This window comes from Mobula birostris, chromosome 1, assembly GCF_030028105.1.
Source record: "Mobula birostris isolate sMobBir1 chromosome 1, sMobBir1.hap1, whole genome shotgun sequence".
NCBI lineage: Eukaryota > Metazoa > Chordata > Chondrichthyes > Myliobatiformes > Myliobatidae > Mobula > Mobula birostris.
Window position 1 is genome coordinate 149398530 of NC_092370.1, and position 18797 is coordinate 149417326.

The following is an 18797-nucleotide window of genomic DNA, read 5'->3' on the forward strand; positions in this document are numbered from 1 at the left end:
CCAAGTTACTCGGAAGGGAAGTGCTGTCATGTCAGATGTTACTCTCCACAATTACACTTGTTAATGTATTGTCTCCTAAACTATTGTCAGAACTGTTTGTTTTAATGTTCGTCTGAAGATTTGATAAATTTTGCATATCCAGTGTTAGTACTGAGCATGGAGCTTCCTTTGACTGTCTTTTAGTTCTGTATGCTTGTGAACATTTTAATTATCCTTTATCTGAGCTGTGTTTTTGCCAGTAGGATATTAACTGCAAGATCCATTTGAAGTGGTAATTATATTGCTCATCAAAGTAAAAATATTAAATATACAGTTTTGATTTTGGCTCTTATGGTTATGAGGTGTACGATTACTTGAGTTTTAACGTTTTGAATGACTTCATTCTGAATTGCTGACCATTACAGGACCTCATTCTGACAAAGAACACAAAGTCGGATATATTCTGTAGCTCTGCAAGTCTCTGATGGTAAACTAAATTGTAATCATGGAAAATTTTATGCCAGAAAGAGGCCATTGTGTCTGTGCTATTCAAAGAGCTATATACATTATCCTACCTCCCAGCATTGTGTTGACCCAGCTTCCCCCATGTAAAAATATATTTCCTTATTTCTCCAGTAATCATCCTACCAAGTACTTTAAGTCTGTGCATCTGGTGTTTGATCCTCTGTGAGGTACTCTTAGACTTTCAAAGTTTTGCACTCATTTATCAAGACTCTTCTGTCAGCTCTTATATTCGAAAGGAAGCAGCCCCAGCTTTTCTCACCAATAATTTTTCAGTCCTGGCAACATCCCTTTAAATCTCCCTTGCACCCTGTGCAGAGCAGTTGTACCCTTATTGCAATGTGGTGTGCACGGTACTCAAACAGAACCCTAACGGGTTGTAGAATCCTGGAGTCATAGAGCATTACAGCACAGAAACAGCTACTTTGACCCAACTAGCTGTGCTGAACTGTTACTCTGCCTAGTCTGATCGACTCACCCCTGGACCATAGCCTTCCATATCCCTCCCAGCCATGTACCTATATAAACTTCTCTTAAATGTTGCAATCGAGCCCATATCCACTACTTTTTCTGCCAGCTCATTCCATATTCACACCACCTTTTGAGTGGAGAGGTTCCCCCTCAGGGTCCCCTTAAATATTTCACCTTTCACCCTGAACCAATGATCTCTAGTTCCAGTCTTCCTTAATTTAAGTGTAAAAAGCCTGCTTGCATTTTCCCTGTCTATAGCCTTCATAATTTTGAACACCTCTATCAAATTTTTCCTCATTCTCTTATATTCTAGGGAAAAAAGTCCTAACCTATTCGACTTTCCCTATAGCTCAAGTCCTCAAGTCTCATCAGGTCTTCTATACAGTTCCATGCTCTTGAGTACTGTGCCTTGATTAAAAGAGAAAAGATTGTCTTTGTCACTTTATCAGCTAATTGATCTGTTATTACATTCAAGGATCTATGGGCATAGAGACTAAGATTCTTTTGTTCCTCCTTGCCCAAGACTATCTTTTGTATACAATATCGCATGCCACCTCTTCAAATGCAATTCAGTGCACTTGTCTGCATTAACTTCACTTTTCCATCCTCTGCTCAAGTAACGGGTATGTTGTCCTACATCTTGAATCTGACTTCCTTATTGCCAACTGCATGGCCATTTTTAGTATCATTTGCACACTGCTTTCTTATTTTGGTTGAAATCATTAAAGTATAAAGCAAAAAACAAGGGAGCAGATACTGAGTTTGTGGAGTACTGCCGGTAATGTTTTCTAGCCTCAGAATATCAGCAAACTGTTATCCTTCACTTGCTTCTGTAGCCAGTTTTGGATCCACTTTGCTCCTTTAACTTGGATCCCAAGGACTTTTACTTTGAGCCAGCACTCCATGTGGTATCTTTGCGGTGTCTCTGAAGGCATTTACAATTTATCTGTCAAAGCTAGTATATGCATTACTTGTTTTTACATCTTTGAGCTCTTCTGCTAGAGAACTGTATGAAATGGTAGAACTAATTAACAACCCAACCTGCTACAACACTCCAGCTCCTCCCTCAGGGTATGTTTTGTTGGGTGACATACACCCCACTCATGGTGAATCACAGAAACCCAAGCCAGAGTACAGTACTGGAACAAACAGGAGTGTTTCTCCTGGTCTGTCTACTCCAGGGGTATGTGGTTAACTGTGATTATTTTAATGCCAATCCCTCTGCTCGTCCTCAAATCCCCTTGCAGAGTTTCTTCCCTCATCCTCTCCTTCCTTGCTTTCCTCTTCCCTTTCTTCTTCACTTCCATTCTGATTGCTTCCTTACCTCCTTGTCCCCCCTTCTCTCTTCCCAATGCTGCCAAACTTTGTGAGCCTTCTCTCAGTGAACCCTTTTTTTTCTCTCTGCCAGCTCTCACCCCACTGCCTGCAGCACCTCCTGACTTCTCCAGAAAGCAAGTTGTCATTGTCATTGGGAAACTGCATTTTGGCACTTGTTGGCATATAATTGTTTTGTTTTTGTTTTTCCCCCCTCCCCCCCCCCAAATCTTTTCCCAGTCCAATCTTGCTCGCAGGGGTCTAGATGAAGATGATCTTTGTCCAGAGAGTAATGGTCAGTCACAGAATGACATGAGGCAGACGCAAGAGGAGTTTGGGGATGAAGAAGAGCTGTCTCTAAAATATGGAGCCAAGCATGTCATCATGCTGTTTGTTCCTGTCACTTTGTGCATGGTGGTGGTGGTGGCCACGATCAAATCAGTCACTTTTTACACAAGGAAGGATGGCCAGTTGTAAGTATTTCTTTGCTCAAAGTTTCTCCACCTCCTCTGACTTGCCATTTTAAGGAAATGTTGTTTTGGTAGTGATGTAGCAGAGGCAGCACCTTGAACTTGAAGTACTGTAGAATGTATAGTGCTAAGCAGGCTGTTTATCTCCTGTAGTGGTCTCCTGCTCCTCCTCACCCCAGTATCCCTTTCCCATTTGTGCTCATTTTCACTTGACCTTCAATAGATATGCCTTATCGTATTTTTTCCCAACAGCTTCCACCTTCTAAATACTCCCTAAATTAAGTCTCAGATACTTTATTGAATTTCTTAGTGCTAATCTCGTGTATCAGTCTTGATTTTTGGAAGCCAAGTATAACATCTCAACTATATTTGTAGGCTTTTCTGCATGTTTTGGGGCATTGAGAAAATTAACACGGTGCTCTTAGTTTGCAAAACTGTCCACTCAAGCACCAAACTAAAGCTCTGACTTCTAACATCACACCCTGGTCTGGGCACCTTGAGTGAAGCAAGGAGTTGGAATATGAATTACATTTGTCTTGGTGGATTCTTTAAATTACTTCTAGTGAGAAAATTGGGAGGAATTTGTGAAACTGCTGTAAACTTTGATTAAGGTGGATGTTTGCGGCACATAGTCATAAAGTACAGCACAGAAACAGGCACTTTGGTCCATCTATCCATGCTGAAACGGTTATTCTGCCTTGTCCCATCAAGCCATTGCCCTGTACTTAGACAATGTTCCTTAAATGTTGAAGTCAAACCTGCATACACCACTTCTGCTGGTAGCTTGTTCCACACTTGCACCTCCCCCCCCCCCCCCCCAACGAAGATCCCCAAGATCCCCTTCAGGTTCCCCTTATATATTTCACCCTTAACCCATGATTTCCAGTTATCTCATCATCCTCGGTAAAAAAAAAAGCCTGTATGCATTTACTATTTCTAAACCATTCATAATTTTGCATGTTTTAATCCTTAACTCTGTAGGCAGGATGGTAGTTAAGGCACTGGAATGCTTCTCCTGTAAGATATGGGATCACAGGATCCCTGATGATTACATCTTTGGGAAGTGCAACCAGCTTCAGCTTCTGACTGACAAGGTCAAAAAACTGGAGCTGGGTGTGCTCAGACCCATCTGGGAGGATGGAAACCTTATGCATGAAACTTTGACTGAAGTGGTCACACCCAGACTTCAGGATTCATATGGTAGATGTGTGACCACCAGGGGAAGCAAGGGGTGTAAGCAGTCAGTCTAGGGTTCCCCTGTGACCATTCCCCTCAGCAATAATATCTCTGGTTATTTGAGCAACACACACAAAATGCTGGAAGAACTCAGCAAGCCAAGCAGCATCTATGGAAAAGAGTATAGTCGGCGTTTCGGGCCAAAACCCTTTGGCAGGACTGGAGAAAATAAAGCTGAGGAGTAGATTTAAAAGGTAGTGGGGAGGGAAGAGAGAAACACCAGGTGATAGGTGAAACGGGGAGGGGGAGGGATGAAGTAAAGAGCTGAGAAGTTGATTGGTGAAAGAGACAGAAGGCCATGGAATTAAAAAAGGGGGGAGAGCACCCAAGGGAGGCGATAAGTGGGCAAGGAGATAAGGTGGGGGAGGGATAAGGGAGGGTGGTGGAAGGCATTACTGGAAGTTTGAGACTGAGACTCCCTCCTTTTATTTCTTCCATGGCCTTCTGTTTCTTTAACCAAACAACTTCCCATCTCTTTACTTCATCCCTCTCCCTCTCCCACCCCCTCCCGGTTTCACCCATCACCTGGTGTTTCTCTCTCCCCTCCCTCACCTTTTAAATCTACTCCTTTGCTTTTTTTCTCCAGACCTGCCAAAGGGTTTCATTCCAAAATGTTAGCTGTACTTTTTTCCATAGACGCTGCCTGGCCTGCTGAGTTCCTCCAGCATTTTGTGTGTGTTGCTCGGATTGCCAGCATTTTGCAGATTTTCTCTTGTTCCCTTTGGATATTGCTGAATGGAATGACCCGTCAGGACACAGCAGTAGCAGCCAGGCAAGTGGCACTGAGACTGGTTTTAAGGCTCAGCAGGGAATGGTAAAGAAAGGTAGGGTGATAGTGATAGGAAACTCAATAGCTAAGGGGGCATATAGGTTGATTCTATGGCCATGAAAGAGAGTACCAGGATGTTGTGTTGCCTCCCCGATGCTAGGGTCCAGGATGTCTCAGAGTGGCTGCAGAAAATTCTCACGTGGGAAGGTGGCAGTCAGCAGTCGTAGTGCACATTGGCTGTAATGACATGGGTAGGAGGGGGAAGAAGTACAGTGAGTATGGGGAGTTACAATAAAGAACAGGACCTCCACAAAAGAATTGGCAAAAAGCAGAGAGAGTTAATTGGGAGCAGTTGTTTTTGGGCAAGTCCACATCTGACATGTGGAGGGTGTTTAAAGACCAACTTTACAGAGTACAGGGCAGGTATGTTCCAGTCAGAAGGAAGGACAAGGATGGCAAAGTAAGAGAACCTTGGATGTCGAAAGAGGTAATGAATGTAGTTAAGAAGAAAAAGGGAAAATATATAAAAGAGGGTTTGGTTATTCATTTTTTTTTCCACTGTTATTTGAAGAGAGGGAAACATCATTTCCCTCCAAGACGTCACACGCCTGCGCAGTCCTGACTCTCTCGACGCCTATGAAAAAAACCTGAAAAATTTAAAAAAGACTTCCTCCACACTCCCGCTCGGAATCTCAGTCTTCTTTCACCCAATTCTTTAAACTAGAATGGTTGGGGGGAGGAAATCAAATTAAGGAGACTAGGACAGGGGAGGAAGAAAAAGATAATAAAGTTGTTTGCTCAATTAAGGATAAACAGAGAGTGGGAGGTGGAGAGTTTCTTAAATGCATCTATTTTAATGCTAGGAGCATTGTAAGGAAGGTAGATGAGTTTAGAGCATGGATTGATACCTGGAAATATGATGTTGTAGCTGTTAGTGAAACATGGTTGCAGGAGGGGTGTGATTGGCAACTAAATATTCCAGAATTTCGTTGCTTCAGGTGTGATAGAATAGGAGGGGCAAGAGGGGGATGTGTTGCATTGCTTGTCAGAGAAAATATAACAATGGTGCTCTGGCAGGATAGATTAGTGGACTCATCTAGAGAGGCTATTTGGGCGGAATTGAGGAATAGGAAAGGTGTTGTGATGCTTATAGGGGTGTATTATAGACCACCTAATGGGGACCGAGAACTGGAGGAGCAAATTTGTAAGGAGATAGCAGATATTTATATTAAATTTTTCACACACAGACTGGGAAGCCCATTTTGTAAAAGGGCTGGATGTTTTGGAGTTTGTAAAATGTGTGCAGGATAGTTTTTTGAAGCAATACATAGAGGTACCAACTAGAGAAGGATCAGTGTTGGATCTCCTGTTAGGAAATGAGATAGGGCAGGTGACGGAGGTATCTGTTGGGAAGCACTTCGGGTCCAGTGATCACAATACAATTAGTTTCAGTGTAATTATGGAGAAGGATAGGACTAGACCTAGGATTGAGATTTTTGATTGGAGAAACTTTGAGGAGATGCGAAAGGATTTAGAAGGAGTGGATTGGGAAAATTTGTTTTATGGGAAGGATGTAACAGAGAAATGGAGAACATTTAAAGGTGAAATTTTGAGGGTTCAGAATCTTTACGTTCCTATTAGGTTGAAAGGAAAGGTTAAAAGTTTGAGAGAGCCATGGTTTTCAAGAGATATTAGAAACTTGGTTCAGAAAAAGAGAGAGATCTTCAATAAATATAGGCAGCTTGGAGTTAATGAGGTACTCGAGGAATATAAAGAATGTAAAAAGAATCTTAAGAAAGAAATTAGAAAAGCTAAAAGAAGATACGAGGCTGCTTTTTCAAGTAAGGTGCAAATAAATCCAAAGGGTTTCTAAAGTTATGTTAGTGGCAAAAGGATAATGAGGGATAAAATTGGTCCCTTGGAGAATCAGAGTGGACGGCTATGTGCGGAGCCAAAGGAGATGGGGGAGATTTTGAACAATGTCTTTGGTATTCACTAAGGAGAAGGATATTGTATTGTGTAAGGTAAAGGAAACAAGTAGGGTAGTTATGGAAAGTATGACAATTAAAGAAGAGGAAGTACTGACACTCTTAAGGAATATAGAAGTGGATAAGTCTCCGGGTCCGGACAAGATATTCCCTAGGACTTTGAGGGAAGTTAGTGCAGAAATAACAGGGGCTCTGAGAGAAATATTTCAAATGTCATTAGAAACGGGAATGGTGCCGGAGGATTGGCGTATTGCTCATGTGGTTCCATTGTTTAAAAAGGGTTCTAAGAGTAAACCTGGCAATTATCGGCCTGTGAGTTTGACGTCAGTGGTGGGTAAATTGATGGAAAGTATCCTTAGAGATGGTATATATAATTTTCTGGATGGACAGGGTCTGATTAGGAACAGTCAACATAGATTTGTGCGTGGAAGGTCATGTTTGACAAATCTTATTGAATTTTTTGATGAGGTTACTTAGAAAGTTGACGAGGGGAAAACGGTGGATGTTGTCTATATGGACTTCAGTAAGGCCTTTGACAAGGTTCCACACGGAAGGTTAGGAAGGTTCAATCGTTAGGCATTAATATGGAAGTAGTAAAATGGATTCAGCAGTGGCTAGATGGGAGACGCCAGATCTGTACTGGGTCCAATGTTGTTTGTAATATATATTAATGATCTGGATGATGGGGTGGTAAATTGGATTAGTAAGTATGCAGATGATACTAAGATAGGTGGTGTTGTGGATGATGAGGTAGGTTTTCAAAATTTGCAGAGAGATTTAGGACAGTTAGAAGAGTGGGCTGAAAGATGGCAGATGGAGTTTAATGCTGAAAAATGTGAGGTGCTACATTTTGGTAGAACTAATCAAAATAGGACATACATGGTAAATGGTAGGGAATTAAAGAATGCTTTAGAACAGAGGGATCTAGGAATAATGGTGCATAGTTCCCTGAAGATGGAATCTCATGTGGATAGGGTGGTGAAGAAAACTTTTGGTTTGCTGGCCTTTATTAATCAGAGCATTGAGTATAGGAGTTGGGATGTAATGTTGAATTTGTATAAGGCATTGGTAAGGCCAGATCTGGAGTATTGTGTACAGTTCTGGTCACCGAATTATAGGAAAGATGTCAATAAAATTGAGAGAATATAGAGGAGGTTTACTAAAATGTTACCTGGGTTTCATCTCCTAAGTTACAGAGAAAGGTTGAACAAGTTGGGTCTTTATTCTTTGGAGCGTAGAAGGTTAAGGGGAGACTTGATAGAGGTGTTTAAAATTATGAGAGGGGTTGATAGAGTTGACGTGGTTGGACTTTTTCCATTGAGAGTGGGAAAGATTCAAATGAGAGGGCATGGGTTGAGAATTAGAGGACTAAAGTTTAGGGGTAACATGAGGGGGAACTTCTTTCCTCAGAGAGTGGTAGCTGTGTGGAATGAGCTTCCAGCAGAAGTAGTTGAGGCAGGTTCTATGTTGTTGTTTAAAGTTAAATTGGATAGATGTATGGACAGGAAAGGAATGGAGGGTTATGGGCTGAGTGCAGGTCGGTGGGAATAGGATAGGGTAAGAGTTCGGCACGGACTAGAAGGGCCGAGATGGCCTGTTTTCGTGCTGTAATTGTAGTATGGTTATATGGTTAAAGCTAAGAAACTATGATCAGAGAGCTCTATAGGATAAAAAGAAGCCACAAGAGAACTCAAGGGAATTAGGAATGCCAGGAGGGGCCATGAAAAGTCCTTGGCAAGTAGGATTAAAGAGAATCCCAAGGCGTTTTACACATACAACGAGAGCAAGGTGATAACTAAGGAGAGAGTAGGACCACTGAAGGATAAAGGAGGGAACATTCCCTTGAATGCAGAGGATAGCCTAAATGAGTACTTTATATCAGTATTTACCAAGAAGGAGGATGTGGAGGATAGGGAGATTAGTGCTGAGTGTATTAATTTGCTAGGGCATTTCAAGATAAAGGAGAATATAGTGTTGGTCTTTTAAACAAGATTAAAGTGATAAATATCTAAAACCAGATGGGACCCCAGGTTACTGAGAGAGGCAAGCAATAAGATTGTCAATATCTTTGTGTCCTTTCTGGTCACAGGCCAGGTTCTAGAGGACTGGCAAGTAGCTACTATTGTTCCATTATTCAAGAAGGGAACCAGGGATAATCCTGAAAAGTATAAACTGGTGAGCATCACATCAGTGGTAGGGAAGTTCCTGGAGAGAATTCTTAGGGATAGGGTTTATGAGAAATTGGAAAACCATGGCCTAATTAGGGAGAGCCAGCATGGCTTTGTGCAGGGCAAGTAACTTGACTGAGTTTTTTGACAAGGTGATGAGGGTGATTGATAAAGGTAAAGCCATGGATGTTGCCTACATGGATTTTAGTAAGGCATTTGACAAGGTTCTTCATGGGAGGCTCATCCAGAAGAGTAAGGTGCATGGGATCCATGGTGAATTGGCTGTTTGGCCTATTGAACACAGTGACTGAAGGCACTTAGTCTAGCTGGAGGTCAGTGATTAGTGATGTTCTGCTGGGACCTATACTGAGACCTCTGCTGTTTGTGATGTTATATAAATTACTTGGATGAAAATGTACAAGGGTGCATTAGTAAGTTTGCAAATGATGCAAAGATTGCTGGTGTTGTAGATAGCTTAGAAGTTTGGCAAAGAATACAGCAGGATACAGATCTGTTGCAGATATGGACAGAGAAATGGTAGATGGCGTTTAACTGGCCAAATGTGAAGTGTTACACCTTGGTAGGTCAAATGTAAAGAAACAGCACACTGTTAAGGGCAAGACTTGTAGCAAAGTTAATGAGCAGAGGGATCTTGGGGTCCAACTTCATGGCTCCCTGAAAGTGGCTGTACAGGTCGATAAAGTGGTTTAGAAGCCATATAGCACGCTTGCCTTTATTACTCGAGGCATTGTGTTCAATAATCAGGTATTGATGTTGCAGCTTTTCAACCGGCTGGTGGCGCAGTGACATTAGCGCTGGACTCCGGAACGGAGGTTCCTGGGTTTGAATCCAATTGGGCTGTTCCTGAGTACACTTTCCATCCGTGCCAGGTTGAGTGCTCACAACTTGACCTCGTAAAAATAAAGAAAATACAGTACCGCGAAATGTCTGTGTGAGGAGTGGAGTGCCACACAGTCTCTTGTTCCGTGCCTTGTAAGGCATGAAAATTCCTGACGCTGGCCTCTTGGGCCTGAGTCGACATCATCATTTTTCAAAACTTCAGTTAGGCTGAATCTAGAGTATTGCATATAGTTCTGGTCACTTCATTATGGGAATGACGTTGAGGCTTTGGAGATGGTGCAGGAGAGGTTTACCAGGATACTGCCTGGATTGGAGGGTGTGTGCAATTATGAGAGATTGAACACACTTGGGTTGTTTATTCTCGAACGGCAGAGGCTGAGGGGAGATCTGATAGAGGTTAAAATGTCTTAATAGCAGAGGGTATGCATTTATGGTGAGGGGAGCATCTCTTTCCCAGGGTTAAAATGTCTTAATAGCAAAGGGTATGCATTTATGGTGAGGGGGGTAAGTCCAAAGGAGACGCAAGGGACAAGGTTGAGTGGTGGGTACCTGGAATATGCTGTCAAGTAATTAGGGGTTTGTTTAGATAGGCACATAAATGTGAAGAAAATGGAAGGATATGTAGATTGTGTAGGTATAAGGGATTAGTTAAGTCAGCCACGATTACTAATTCAATTGGCTTGACACAACATCGTGGGCCGAAGGGCCTGTTCTTGTGCTGTACACTTCTCTGTTCAATGTTCTTTATTGAATCTTCCCTCATTCTCCTACATTCCAGGGAATAAAGTCCGAACCTATTCAAACTTCCTCTATAACTCAAATCCTCAGGTCCCAGCAATATCCTTGTAAATGTTCTCTGTACTCTTTCAACCTTACTGTTATCTTTTCGGTAGGGAAATGACCAGAACTGCACACAGTGCTCCAGATTAGGCCTCACCAAAATCTTGTACGACTTCAACATAACATCCCAACTCCTATACGCAATATATGTTAAAAGCTCTCTTTATGACAGTATCTACCTGTGATGCCACTTTCAAGGAACTATGGATCTGTATCCCCAGATCCCTCTGTTCTGCTGCACTCCTCCATGCCCTACCACTCTCAGTACAAGTCCCCCCAAAGTACAACACCTCACATTTGTCTGCATTAAATCCCATCTGCCATTTTTCAGCTCATTTTTCCAGAGGTCCAAATAGCCTAGACTCCCAATCTTGGTGTTATCAGCAAATTTGCTGAGCCAGACTCTCATAGATATAAATGACAAACAACAATGGGCACAGCACCAACCCTCAGCACACCACTAGCCCCAGGCCTTCAGTCACAGAGGCACCCATCTACTATCTCTGGCATTCGTGAAGCTAATGTAGAATCTAGCTGACTACCTCACCCTGAATGTCCACTGACAGAACCTTCTTGACTAGCCTTCCATGTGCGATGTTGTCTTGCGGCCTGACTAAAGTCTATGTAAACAACATCCACTGCCTTTCCTTCATCAACTTTCCTGGTAACCTTTCAAAAAAACTTTAAGATTGGTTAGTCACAACCTCCTACACATAAAGCCATGTTGACTATTCCTAATGAGGCTCTGTCTGTCCAAATATTTCTATATCTCGTCCCTTAGAATGCCTTCCAATCATTTACCCAGTACTGACGAGAGGTATGCCGGCCTATAATTTCCCAGCTTATTCTTAGATCTTTCTTGAGCAATGAAAGATCAGCTATTCTCCAGTCCTCTGGCACCTTTCCCGTGGCTAAGAACATTTTAAGTAGCTCTGCCAGGGCCCGTACAATTTTTGCACTAACCTTCCACCAGGTCAAAGGGGTCACCTTGTCGGGCACTGGAAATTTATTCGCTTTAATTTGCCTCAAGAAAGCAAGCTGCTCCTCTGTAACCTGCATATATGGTCCATGACCTCACTGCTGTTTTGCCTCAGTTCTATAGACTCTGTTGTCATCTGCCAAGTAAATACAGATGCAAAAATCCATTTAAGATCTCTCCCTATCTCTTTAGCTCCATGCATAGATGATCATGCTGATTTCAAGAGGACCAATGTTGTCTCTTGTTCTTTTGCTCTTAATATATCTGTGGGTCTCTTACCTCAAGTGCCATCGCAATCCCATTCCTTTTTAGCCTTCCTGATTTCCCTCGTTTCCTCTTGCATTTCTTATACTCAAATGCCTCATTTGTTTCTTGCCTGCTTATAATTTGCTGTGCATCTCCTTCCTAACCAAGGGCTCAATATCTCTCAAACCAAGGTTCCCTAAACCTGTTAGCCTTGCCTTTTATTCTAACAGGAGCAGAGAGTCACCTTATGAGCATACAATCTATGTTAATAAGCTAGCTTACATATTTATAATCATAGTATTTTTGATTATTATTGTGTTCTTTATCTTACTGTGTTTTTTTGCACTGCATTGGATCCAAATTGACAATTATTCTGTTCTCCTTTACATTTGTGTACCAGAAATGACATTAAGAACCCTGAATGAATGAGGCCAACTCCGCACTCTCAAAATTTCACTTTTGAATGCCTCCTACTTACTCAGTGTACCTTTGCCAGAGAACAATCTATCCCAATCGTCACTTGCCAGAACTTTTCTGATGCCATCAAAGCTGGCCTTTCTCCAGTTGAGAATTTCAGCTTAAGGACTAATCCTACCCTTCTCCACAGTTATCTGGAGATTAATGGAATTATAGTCACTAGGTCCAAAGTGTTCCCCTGTACACACTTTTGTCACCTGCCCTGGCTCATTCCCTAATAGGAGACCCAGTATCACATTCTCTCTAGTTTGGATCTCTTGTATTGATAAAGGAAACTTCCTTAAATGCATATGACAGATGTATTTGACATGAAGTGCAACAAACCTTGTAACAACTTTCAAAATAAAACAGTACATGCACATTCTTAAAATGTAAAGTAAAATGGAAAATGTACATTGTGGGGATTCCTGGCCCAAAAATTAAAGATGGTTCAATTGGGTGTAATGGAGAGGAAGTAGCTAGTAACGACAAGGGTTAGTGGATTTCTCGGAACTTTTCTTCACCTAACCCAGTCCATGCAAAAAAAAGACTTAAGTAACTGAGGCAGAAGGGTGTTGAGTAAAGACAGCTTGTCAGATTGGTTGGGAATAGCCTTGGCGATGAAAATTAGAGAAGTTAATTAGATGTGGAGGCTGGTGGAAAACAATCTGCCCTCCTCACCATCACAGATCTTCCATTTACCTTTCTACTGACTTTGAAGTAGTTAAATCCGTAATATAGCTGCTTTGAACTGCCTTGACTGAAGCATTAACTCTGTATTTCTTAGCTTGTCTCTGCAGAGCACCTGGGTATTTCTATTTTTTTTGGCACTCATATTTTTCTTTCATTCATTTCATAAGAGGGATCTATTAAATGAGGTAAAATAACAATTAACAGAACCTTTTCCATTTTTAGGACATCACACTGGAATCTTTTTATTCTCTTTCCAAACTGCCAGTAGTGTATCAGAAACACAAGGTAGAAAGTAATCATTGAGCTAATAGGCTGACTGTGTTTATTGAGGAATAGAAGAGATCAGACTCAAGTGAAGTAACCAGAAAACAATGTACAGATAAGCAAACTAAAGTAGGAAACTGTTCAGCAGAAATGCATCACAATTAAAAAGCCAGAAACTTGGCAGCAGCAAAGTGGAAAAAAATGCCATGTACCGAGTTCATTGGCAATGACAAAGATGAGGAATGAAAATAAAACTTCAGGCAAAATTTGTAAAACTTGTATTAAAAAGGAGCCATCATATACATTAAGAAAGACGGGGAGAAGGGAAAAAACGGGGAGCTATAAACCAGTTAGCCTGTCATCAGTTTGGGAAGGGAAATGGTAGAAATTATTAGGGAAGAACTAACAGGGCATGTGGAAAATAATAGGCAACCTGGGCCTGGTTGATATAGGTGTAAGGATTTCTTCTTTTATGTTTCTGCTAAGGTGAATAAAATGGCTTCTCTGTACTGTTAACTGCTGAGGCAGTGGTTCTCTATAGCAGCATGTTTGGGTTATAATTAGTGATAACGGGACTTGTATTCATTTGCTAATCAATTGGGATAGATGTTATTCTTTCTGTATGTGTGAAAGCTGTTAGTTTGTGTGGGCTTGGGGGAGAAGGTGCAAAGAGGATGAAGAGAGAAGACGTGTCTTGAGGAGACAGTTGCCAGACCCACTGGGCCTGGGCTCGGGGCAGGAGCCCAGGGGTCAACAACGAGCGAAGGAGGATCAGCGAAAGGGAATCTGTAAGCTCCAACGTTTGTGCACTAGACACGTTTATGAGATTATTGGTGCCTTTTATTTGTTTTCCTTTTCTTTTATTTCTCTACTAACCCCATACTTAAATATAAAATCTCAATCGTTTAACCGCACATTGTGGACTGAATGTTATTCTGGGGTACAGGGGACACGACACGCAGCATCCACCCAAACAGAGTGCTAAAGTTTGGCAGGGTAGGGGGTGCCACCCCCGAAATCATGCCAGTAGGCAAAGCGAGTGTTACAATGTGGGGGCTCGTCTGGGATATGGATTCTTGTAGGGTGCTGCGTGTTCGCCCTGTTTAAATCAGTGCCAGTGTGTCTCTGTGGGGTTGGGGTTAGAACTGTGTGTCTCTGTGGGATTGGGGTTAGTAACGGGCTGAGTGGGGTGGATATTCATACCTTGGATGAATTGTTAATTCGAATTTTGAATATGGTTAAAGCTGATGGCAAGTTTGAAATTGTAGCGCAAAAGGTTGATAAAATGGCTGTCTCAGACCTTGCTTTAGCGCGGGCTAGCGCTGATGTCGTAGAGGTGGGATTGCCAGTGTCTATTGGTGCCCCAGGTGAGGTGGGGCCATGGACTGTCCATACTGTCAGGAGGGAGGGGGAAGAGTGTTCAGAGTTTGAACGTCTAATCAGTCCTCGTCCCCCAGTGGAGAGTGAGAATTCTGGGGTAGTGTATGCTTTTGTTTCTCTAGCAAATAGATGTTCCCACTATGGCAGGCTCAGATTTTCCTTTGGAACAATGCCCACCCCTGAAGGGGCGGAGGCGTACGAGACGTGGGCAGAGGCGTACGAAACATGGGCGGAGTGGATCGCTCAGTTGTTAGATGAGTGGCAGTGCTCGGATGAGGAAAAGCAGCAGGGATTGGTTGAAAGTTTGAGTAGGCGAGCTGGTGATGGTGTTAGAACTGTCAGGGTCAATTACCCCGTAGTGACAGCTGCCAGTTATCTGAAAGCAGGGGGAAATGCATTTGGTTCAACTGGAAGTAAAATGCAGCACCTGGGGGGCTTTCCATACCTGTGTCAGGAGATTGGGGGAAAGTTTTCAGGGTATTTTCTCTGGCTGGGGGGGGGCAGATAAATTGCTTGTGGTGCCAGGGGGATCAGTTAAGGGGATCAGCCCCTCCCTCAGTTGTTCAGCTGATCAGAGAGGTGTTGGGAAACTTAATGGAGACCCAGTGGGGCTTGGGGTCTCTGGGGGAACACGTTCCCAACAATGTACCAAGGAACTCCAGGGAGGAAAAGACCTTATTTCTGAGGGCTTAGTGGGACCACACCCCCCTGTGTCGTTACGGATGGAGGGAAGCTATGCTAAGGCCATCCTCGACACTGGGGCGCAGGTCAAGTTGTTGTACAGTTCGTTTTACAACCAGTATTTGAAGCATTTACCCTTGACACCATTCTGGGCACTGGAAATTCGGAATATCAGTGCTAGGGATTATCCAGAAGACGATTGGAATCCAGTGAAATTGGAGTTCTTGGAGGCCAAGGTGGGGGTGTCTGAGGTTTGTGCATCGTTAGTGCTGATGTCTCCAAACACTATTGAGACTGGAAGCGTTTCGATTCTGGAGGGGACCAACACCCTGCTGGTGAGGAAGGCGCATGGGGGCCTGCCAGGAGGAGGTGGGTGAGAGCTGTTTAGGGGCACTGTCTGTGCACCCCTTGTTTTGAGCTGTTTGTGAGGACGTGTGTAGCAGCATTGGGCCGGTACCGAATTTAAGCGAGAGCCAATGCTGGAAGTATCTGAGGGTGAGCCCCTCTTAGTGGACGCTCTGACGTACCACGGTGGGGGAGTGGGGAGTTGACTGCTGAAGACACCTCGGTGAGAGAGAGGTCGCGGCGACTGGCCCCTGTAGACATGGAGGACATAGGCAGGGTGAGTGTGGGTTATAGGATCCTGAACAGGCGCACCTTACCTGACCAGTATGCGGTCACGAGGGTCAAAGACGCGCTGGTCTGTCTGAGTGGTGCGAAGTGGTTTAATGTGCGGGATCTGAGGAGTGGATGTTGCCAGATCCTAATGAGTGAGGCTGACAAGGAGAAGACGGACGTTATAAGTCCCTTGGGATCCTTCCAGTCCGAAAAGATGCCCCAGGTGATATCCGGAACCCTTGCAACTTTCCAGTGGGGCATGAGGAAGACGGTGGGGGATGTGGAATTTTTTGGAGTTTTGGTGTATTTGGATGATCTCCTAGTATGTGGATCTGCCTTGGAAGAATATGAAGCGAGGCTGTTGCAGGAGCGGTTGAGAACTAAAGAGTTAAAGCTTTCTCTGGACACGTGCCAGGTCTGGCGAAGGTTGCAGCTCATGAGTGACTGTCTCTATGGGATCAAGTTTGAAGTGAAGACGGAGAGACAAAATTCCCAGCAGAGACTGGAGAAAGTGATCCAGAACCGGTTGGAAGACTTGCAAATTGGGGAAGACAAAGAAAGCTGTCTGACTAAGGCCAACAGAAAACCAAGAGCCCAGAGAGGGGAGTTTGACTACACTTCCGAGGAGGTGAAGCAATTGCGGACAGATCTTGGAAGAGGGAAGCGGACGCTTGAAGGGAACCTGAAGATGACCATCCACAGTTTAAATGAAGTGGAAAACCTGAAAGTTGACCTGGAAGAAGTTATCAGGAAGAAAGAGCTGGAGATAAGTTCAGTGGACACTAAACTGGAAGCTGAACAATCTTTAACTGCTGTTTTTCAGGTCAGGGTGGAAGAAGCTGGTGGAGTAACTGCGTCCCTGATTGAGATGGCCAAGAAGCGTGAGTCAGAACTGCTGAGACTGTGGCGAGGGTTGGAGGAGTCCAAGAAGAAGCTGTCGCCTCAATTACAGGAGGCTGAAGAGGCTGCAGAAGCAGACCAGGCCAAGTGCTCCAGCATGGAGAGAACCAACCAGCAGCTACAAATCAAGGAAACAGGGAAGAATATGGATTCGACAGATGATGAGATGGAGGTGTGGTAAATGCTGCCTTTCGCTAACTTCCCCTTGTTGGGTGAAGAGACTCCTGGCCCTTCTCCCACTGAGTCAGGTGAGGGGGGTGGGGTGCTAGCTGTGGGCAGCCTGGGTTACTGCAGGTCCCTGAAAGAGAGACGGGTGCCTGGACACAGGACAGAAGGCTCCGAGTTGCAGTGGGGGTATGAGTGAGAGATTGGGAGAGCAGCCGGCAAGCAGACCCGAGGTATCCCTAGCAGTGTCTGAGCCTGAAGGGTTTAGGTGAGGAGTACGGAGGTCTCAGAGGATTAGGAAACTCCCAGATAGGTTGGCCTATGTAGCGCCTGGGGAACTGTAAGGTCTACTGTTTGGGGAGCAAAGTCGCTGTTTGTACCTGGATTGGGTTTTTGTGTCTGCAGGAAGGGTTGGCAAGTTATTTAGGAGTCATGACTAAATTGGGTGGGGGGAGAGTGTAAAGGTTTCTTCTTTTATGTTACTGCTAAGGTGAATAAAATGGCTTCTCTGTACTGTTAACTGCTGAGGCAGTGGTTCTCTATAGCAGCATGTTTGGGTTATAATTAGTAATAACGGGACTTGTATTCATTTGCTAACCAATTGGGATAGATGCTATTCTTTCTGTCTGTGTGAAAGCTGTTAGTTTGCACGGGCTTGGGGGAGAAGGCGCAAAGAGGATGAAGAGAGAAGACGTGTCTTGAGGAGACAGTTGCCGGACCCACTGGGCCTGGGCTTGGGGCGGGAGCCCAGGGGCTGACGACGAGCAAAGGAGGATCAGCGAAAGGGAATTCGTGAGCTCCAATGTTTGTGCACAGGACATGTTTATGAGATTATTGGCACCTTTTGTTTGTTTTCCTTTTCTTTTGTTTCTCTACTAACTAAATAAATATAAAATCTCAATCGTTTAACCGCACATTGTGGCCTGAATGTTATTTCGGGGTACTGATGTTACACAGGGGACACAACACGCAGCATCCACCCAAACAAGTGCTAAAGTTTGGCCGGGTAGGGGGTGCCACCCCCGAGATCATGCCACTAGGCAAAGCGAGTGTTACATAGGGTTTTAAATGAGAGATAGTGCTTGACAAATCTGCTGTGGTTTTACACTTTGGAAAGGTCCACAATGAAATGTCCCATAAGAAGTTATTAAACAGAATTGAAGTACATGAAATTGAGTCACATAGACATGAATTGAAGATTGGATCATGGAGGAATGAATTGAGGATCGGATCATGGAGGTGTGGATTGAGGATCGGATCATGGAGGTGTGGATTGAGGATCGGATCATGGAGGCGTGGAATGAGGATCGGATTGTGGAGGCGTGGATTGAGGATCGGATCGGGGTTTGGACCGTCGAGGCATGGGTCGAGGATTGTTTACGGGGTAGACAAGCAGAAAAAGATTGAACAGGTCTTTTTCCGATCACAAAATGGACCAGTTGGGTGACAGATCAAGTTTTATCAGTGAGGGTGAGGGGATCAGGTGTTTGCTAGTGATACAAATCTCAGTGGCAGTGCGGGCATTGGGAAGGATGCAGAAAGGCTTCAGAGACAAAAATGTGGCAGGTAATAAACCAGAGATTTCTTTGAATAGTGAGAATTTTTTTTCTCTGGACACTGAGAGCAAAGTATTCTCTTTACACTGACTACTTTCCTCTTCTACTCACAGCCGTGTCAGGGTCTTAACATTGACAATTTTGCTAAATATTATGTTGGCAGCAGAATGTATGTCTTTACTTGCAGGCTGCTCCCAGCACATCCTTGAGTGTGTTGGTTTTGAATGTAAATGACTCTTTT

At 43.7% G+C, this 18797-nt stretch overlaps 1 protein-coding gene across 4 annotated transcripts in view; it reads left to right on the top strand.

The window, feature by feature from the left end:
- psen1 (presenilin 1) overlaps positions 1-18797 on the top strand; it is a 138746-nt gene that overhangs the window by 42075 nt on the left and 77874 nt on the right. For all 4 annotated transcript variants that reach the window (XM_072263707.1, XM_072263716.1, XM_072263734.1 and 1 more), the window contains one exon: positions 2527-2759. In XM_072263707.1, coding sequence (XP_072119808.1) covers positions 2527-2759 — 233 coding nt within the window. The remainder of the gene's footprint in view (positions 1-2526; positions 2760-18797) is intronic.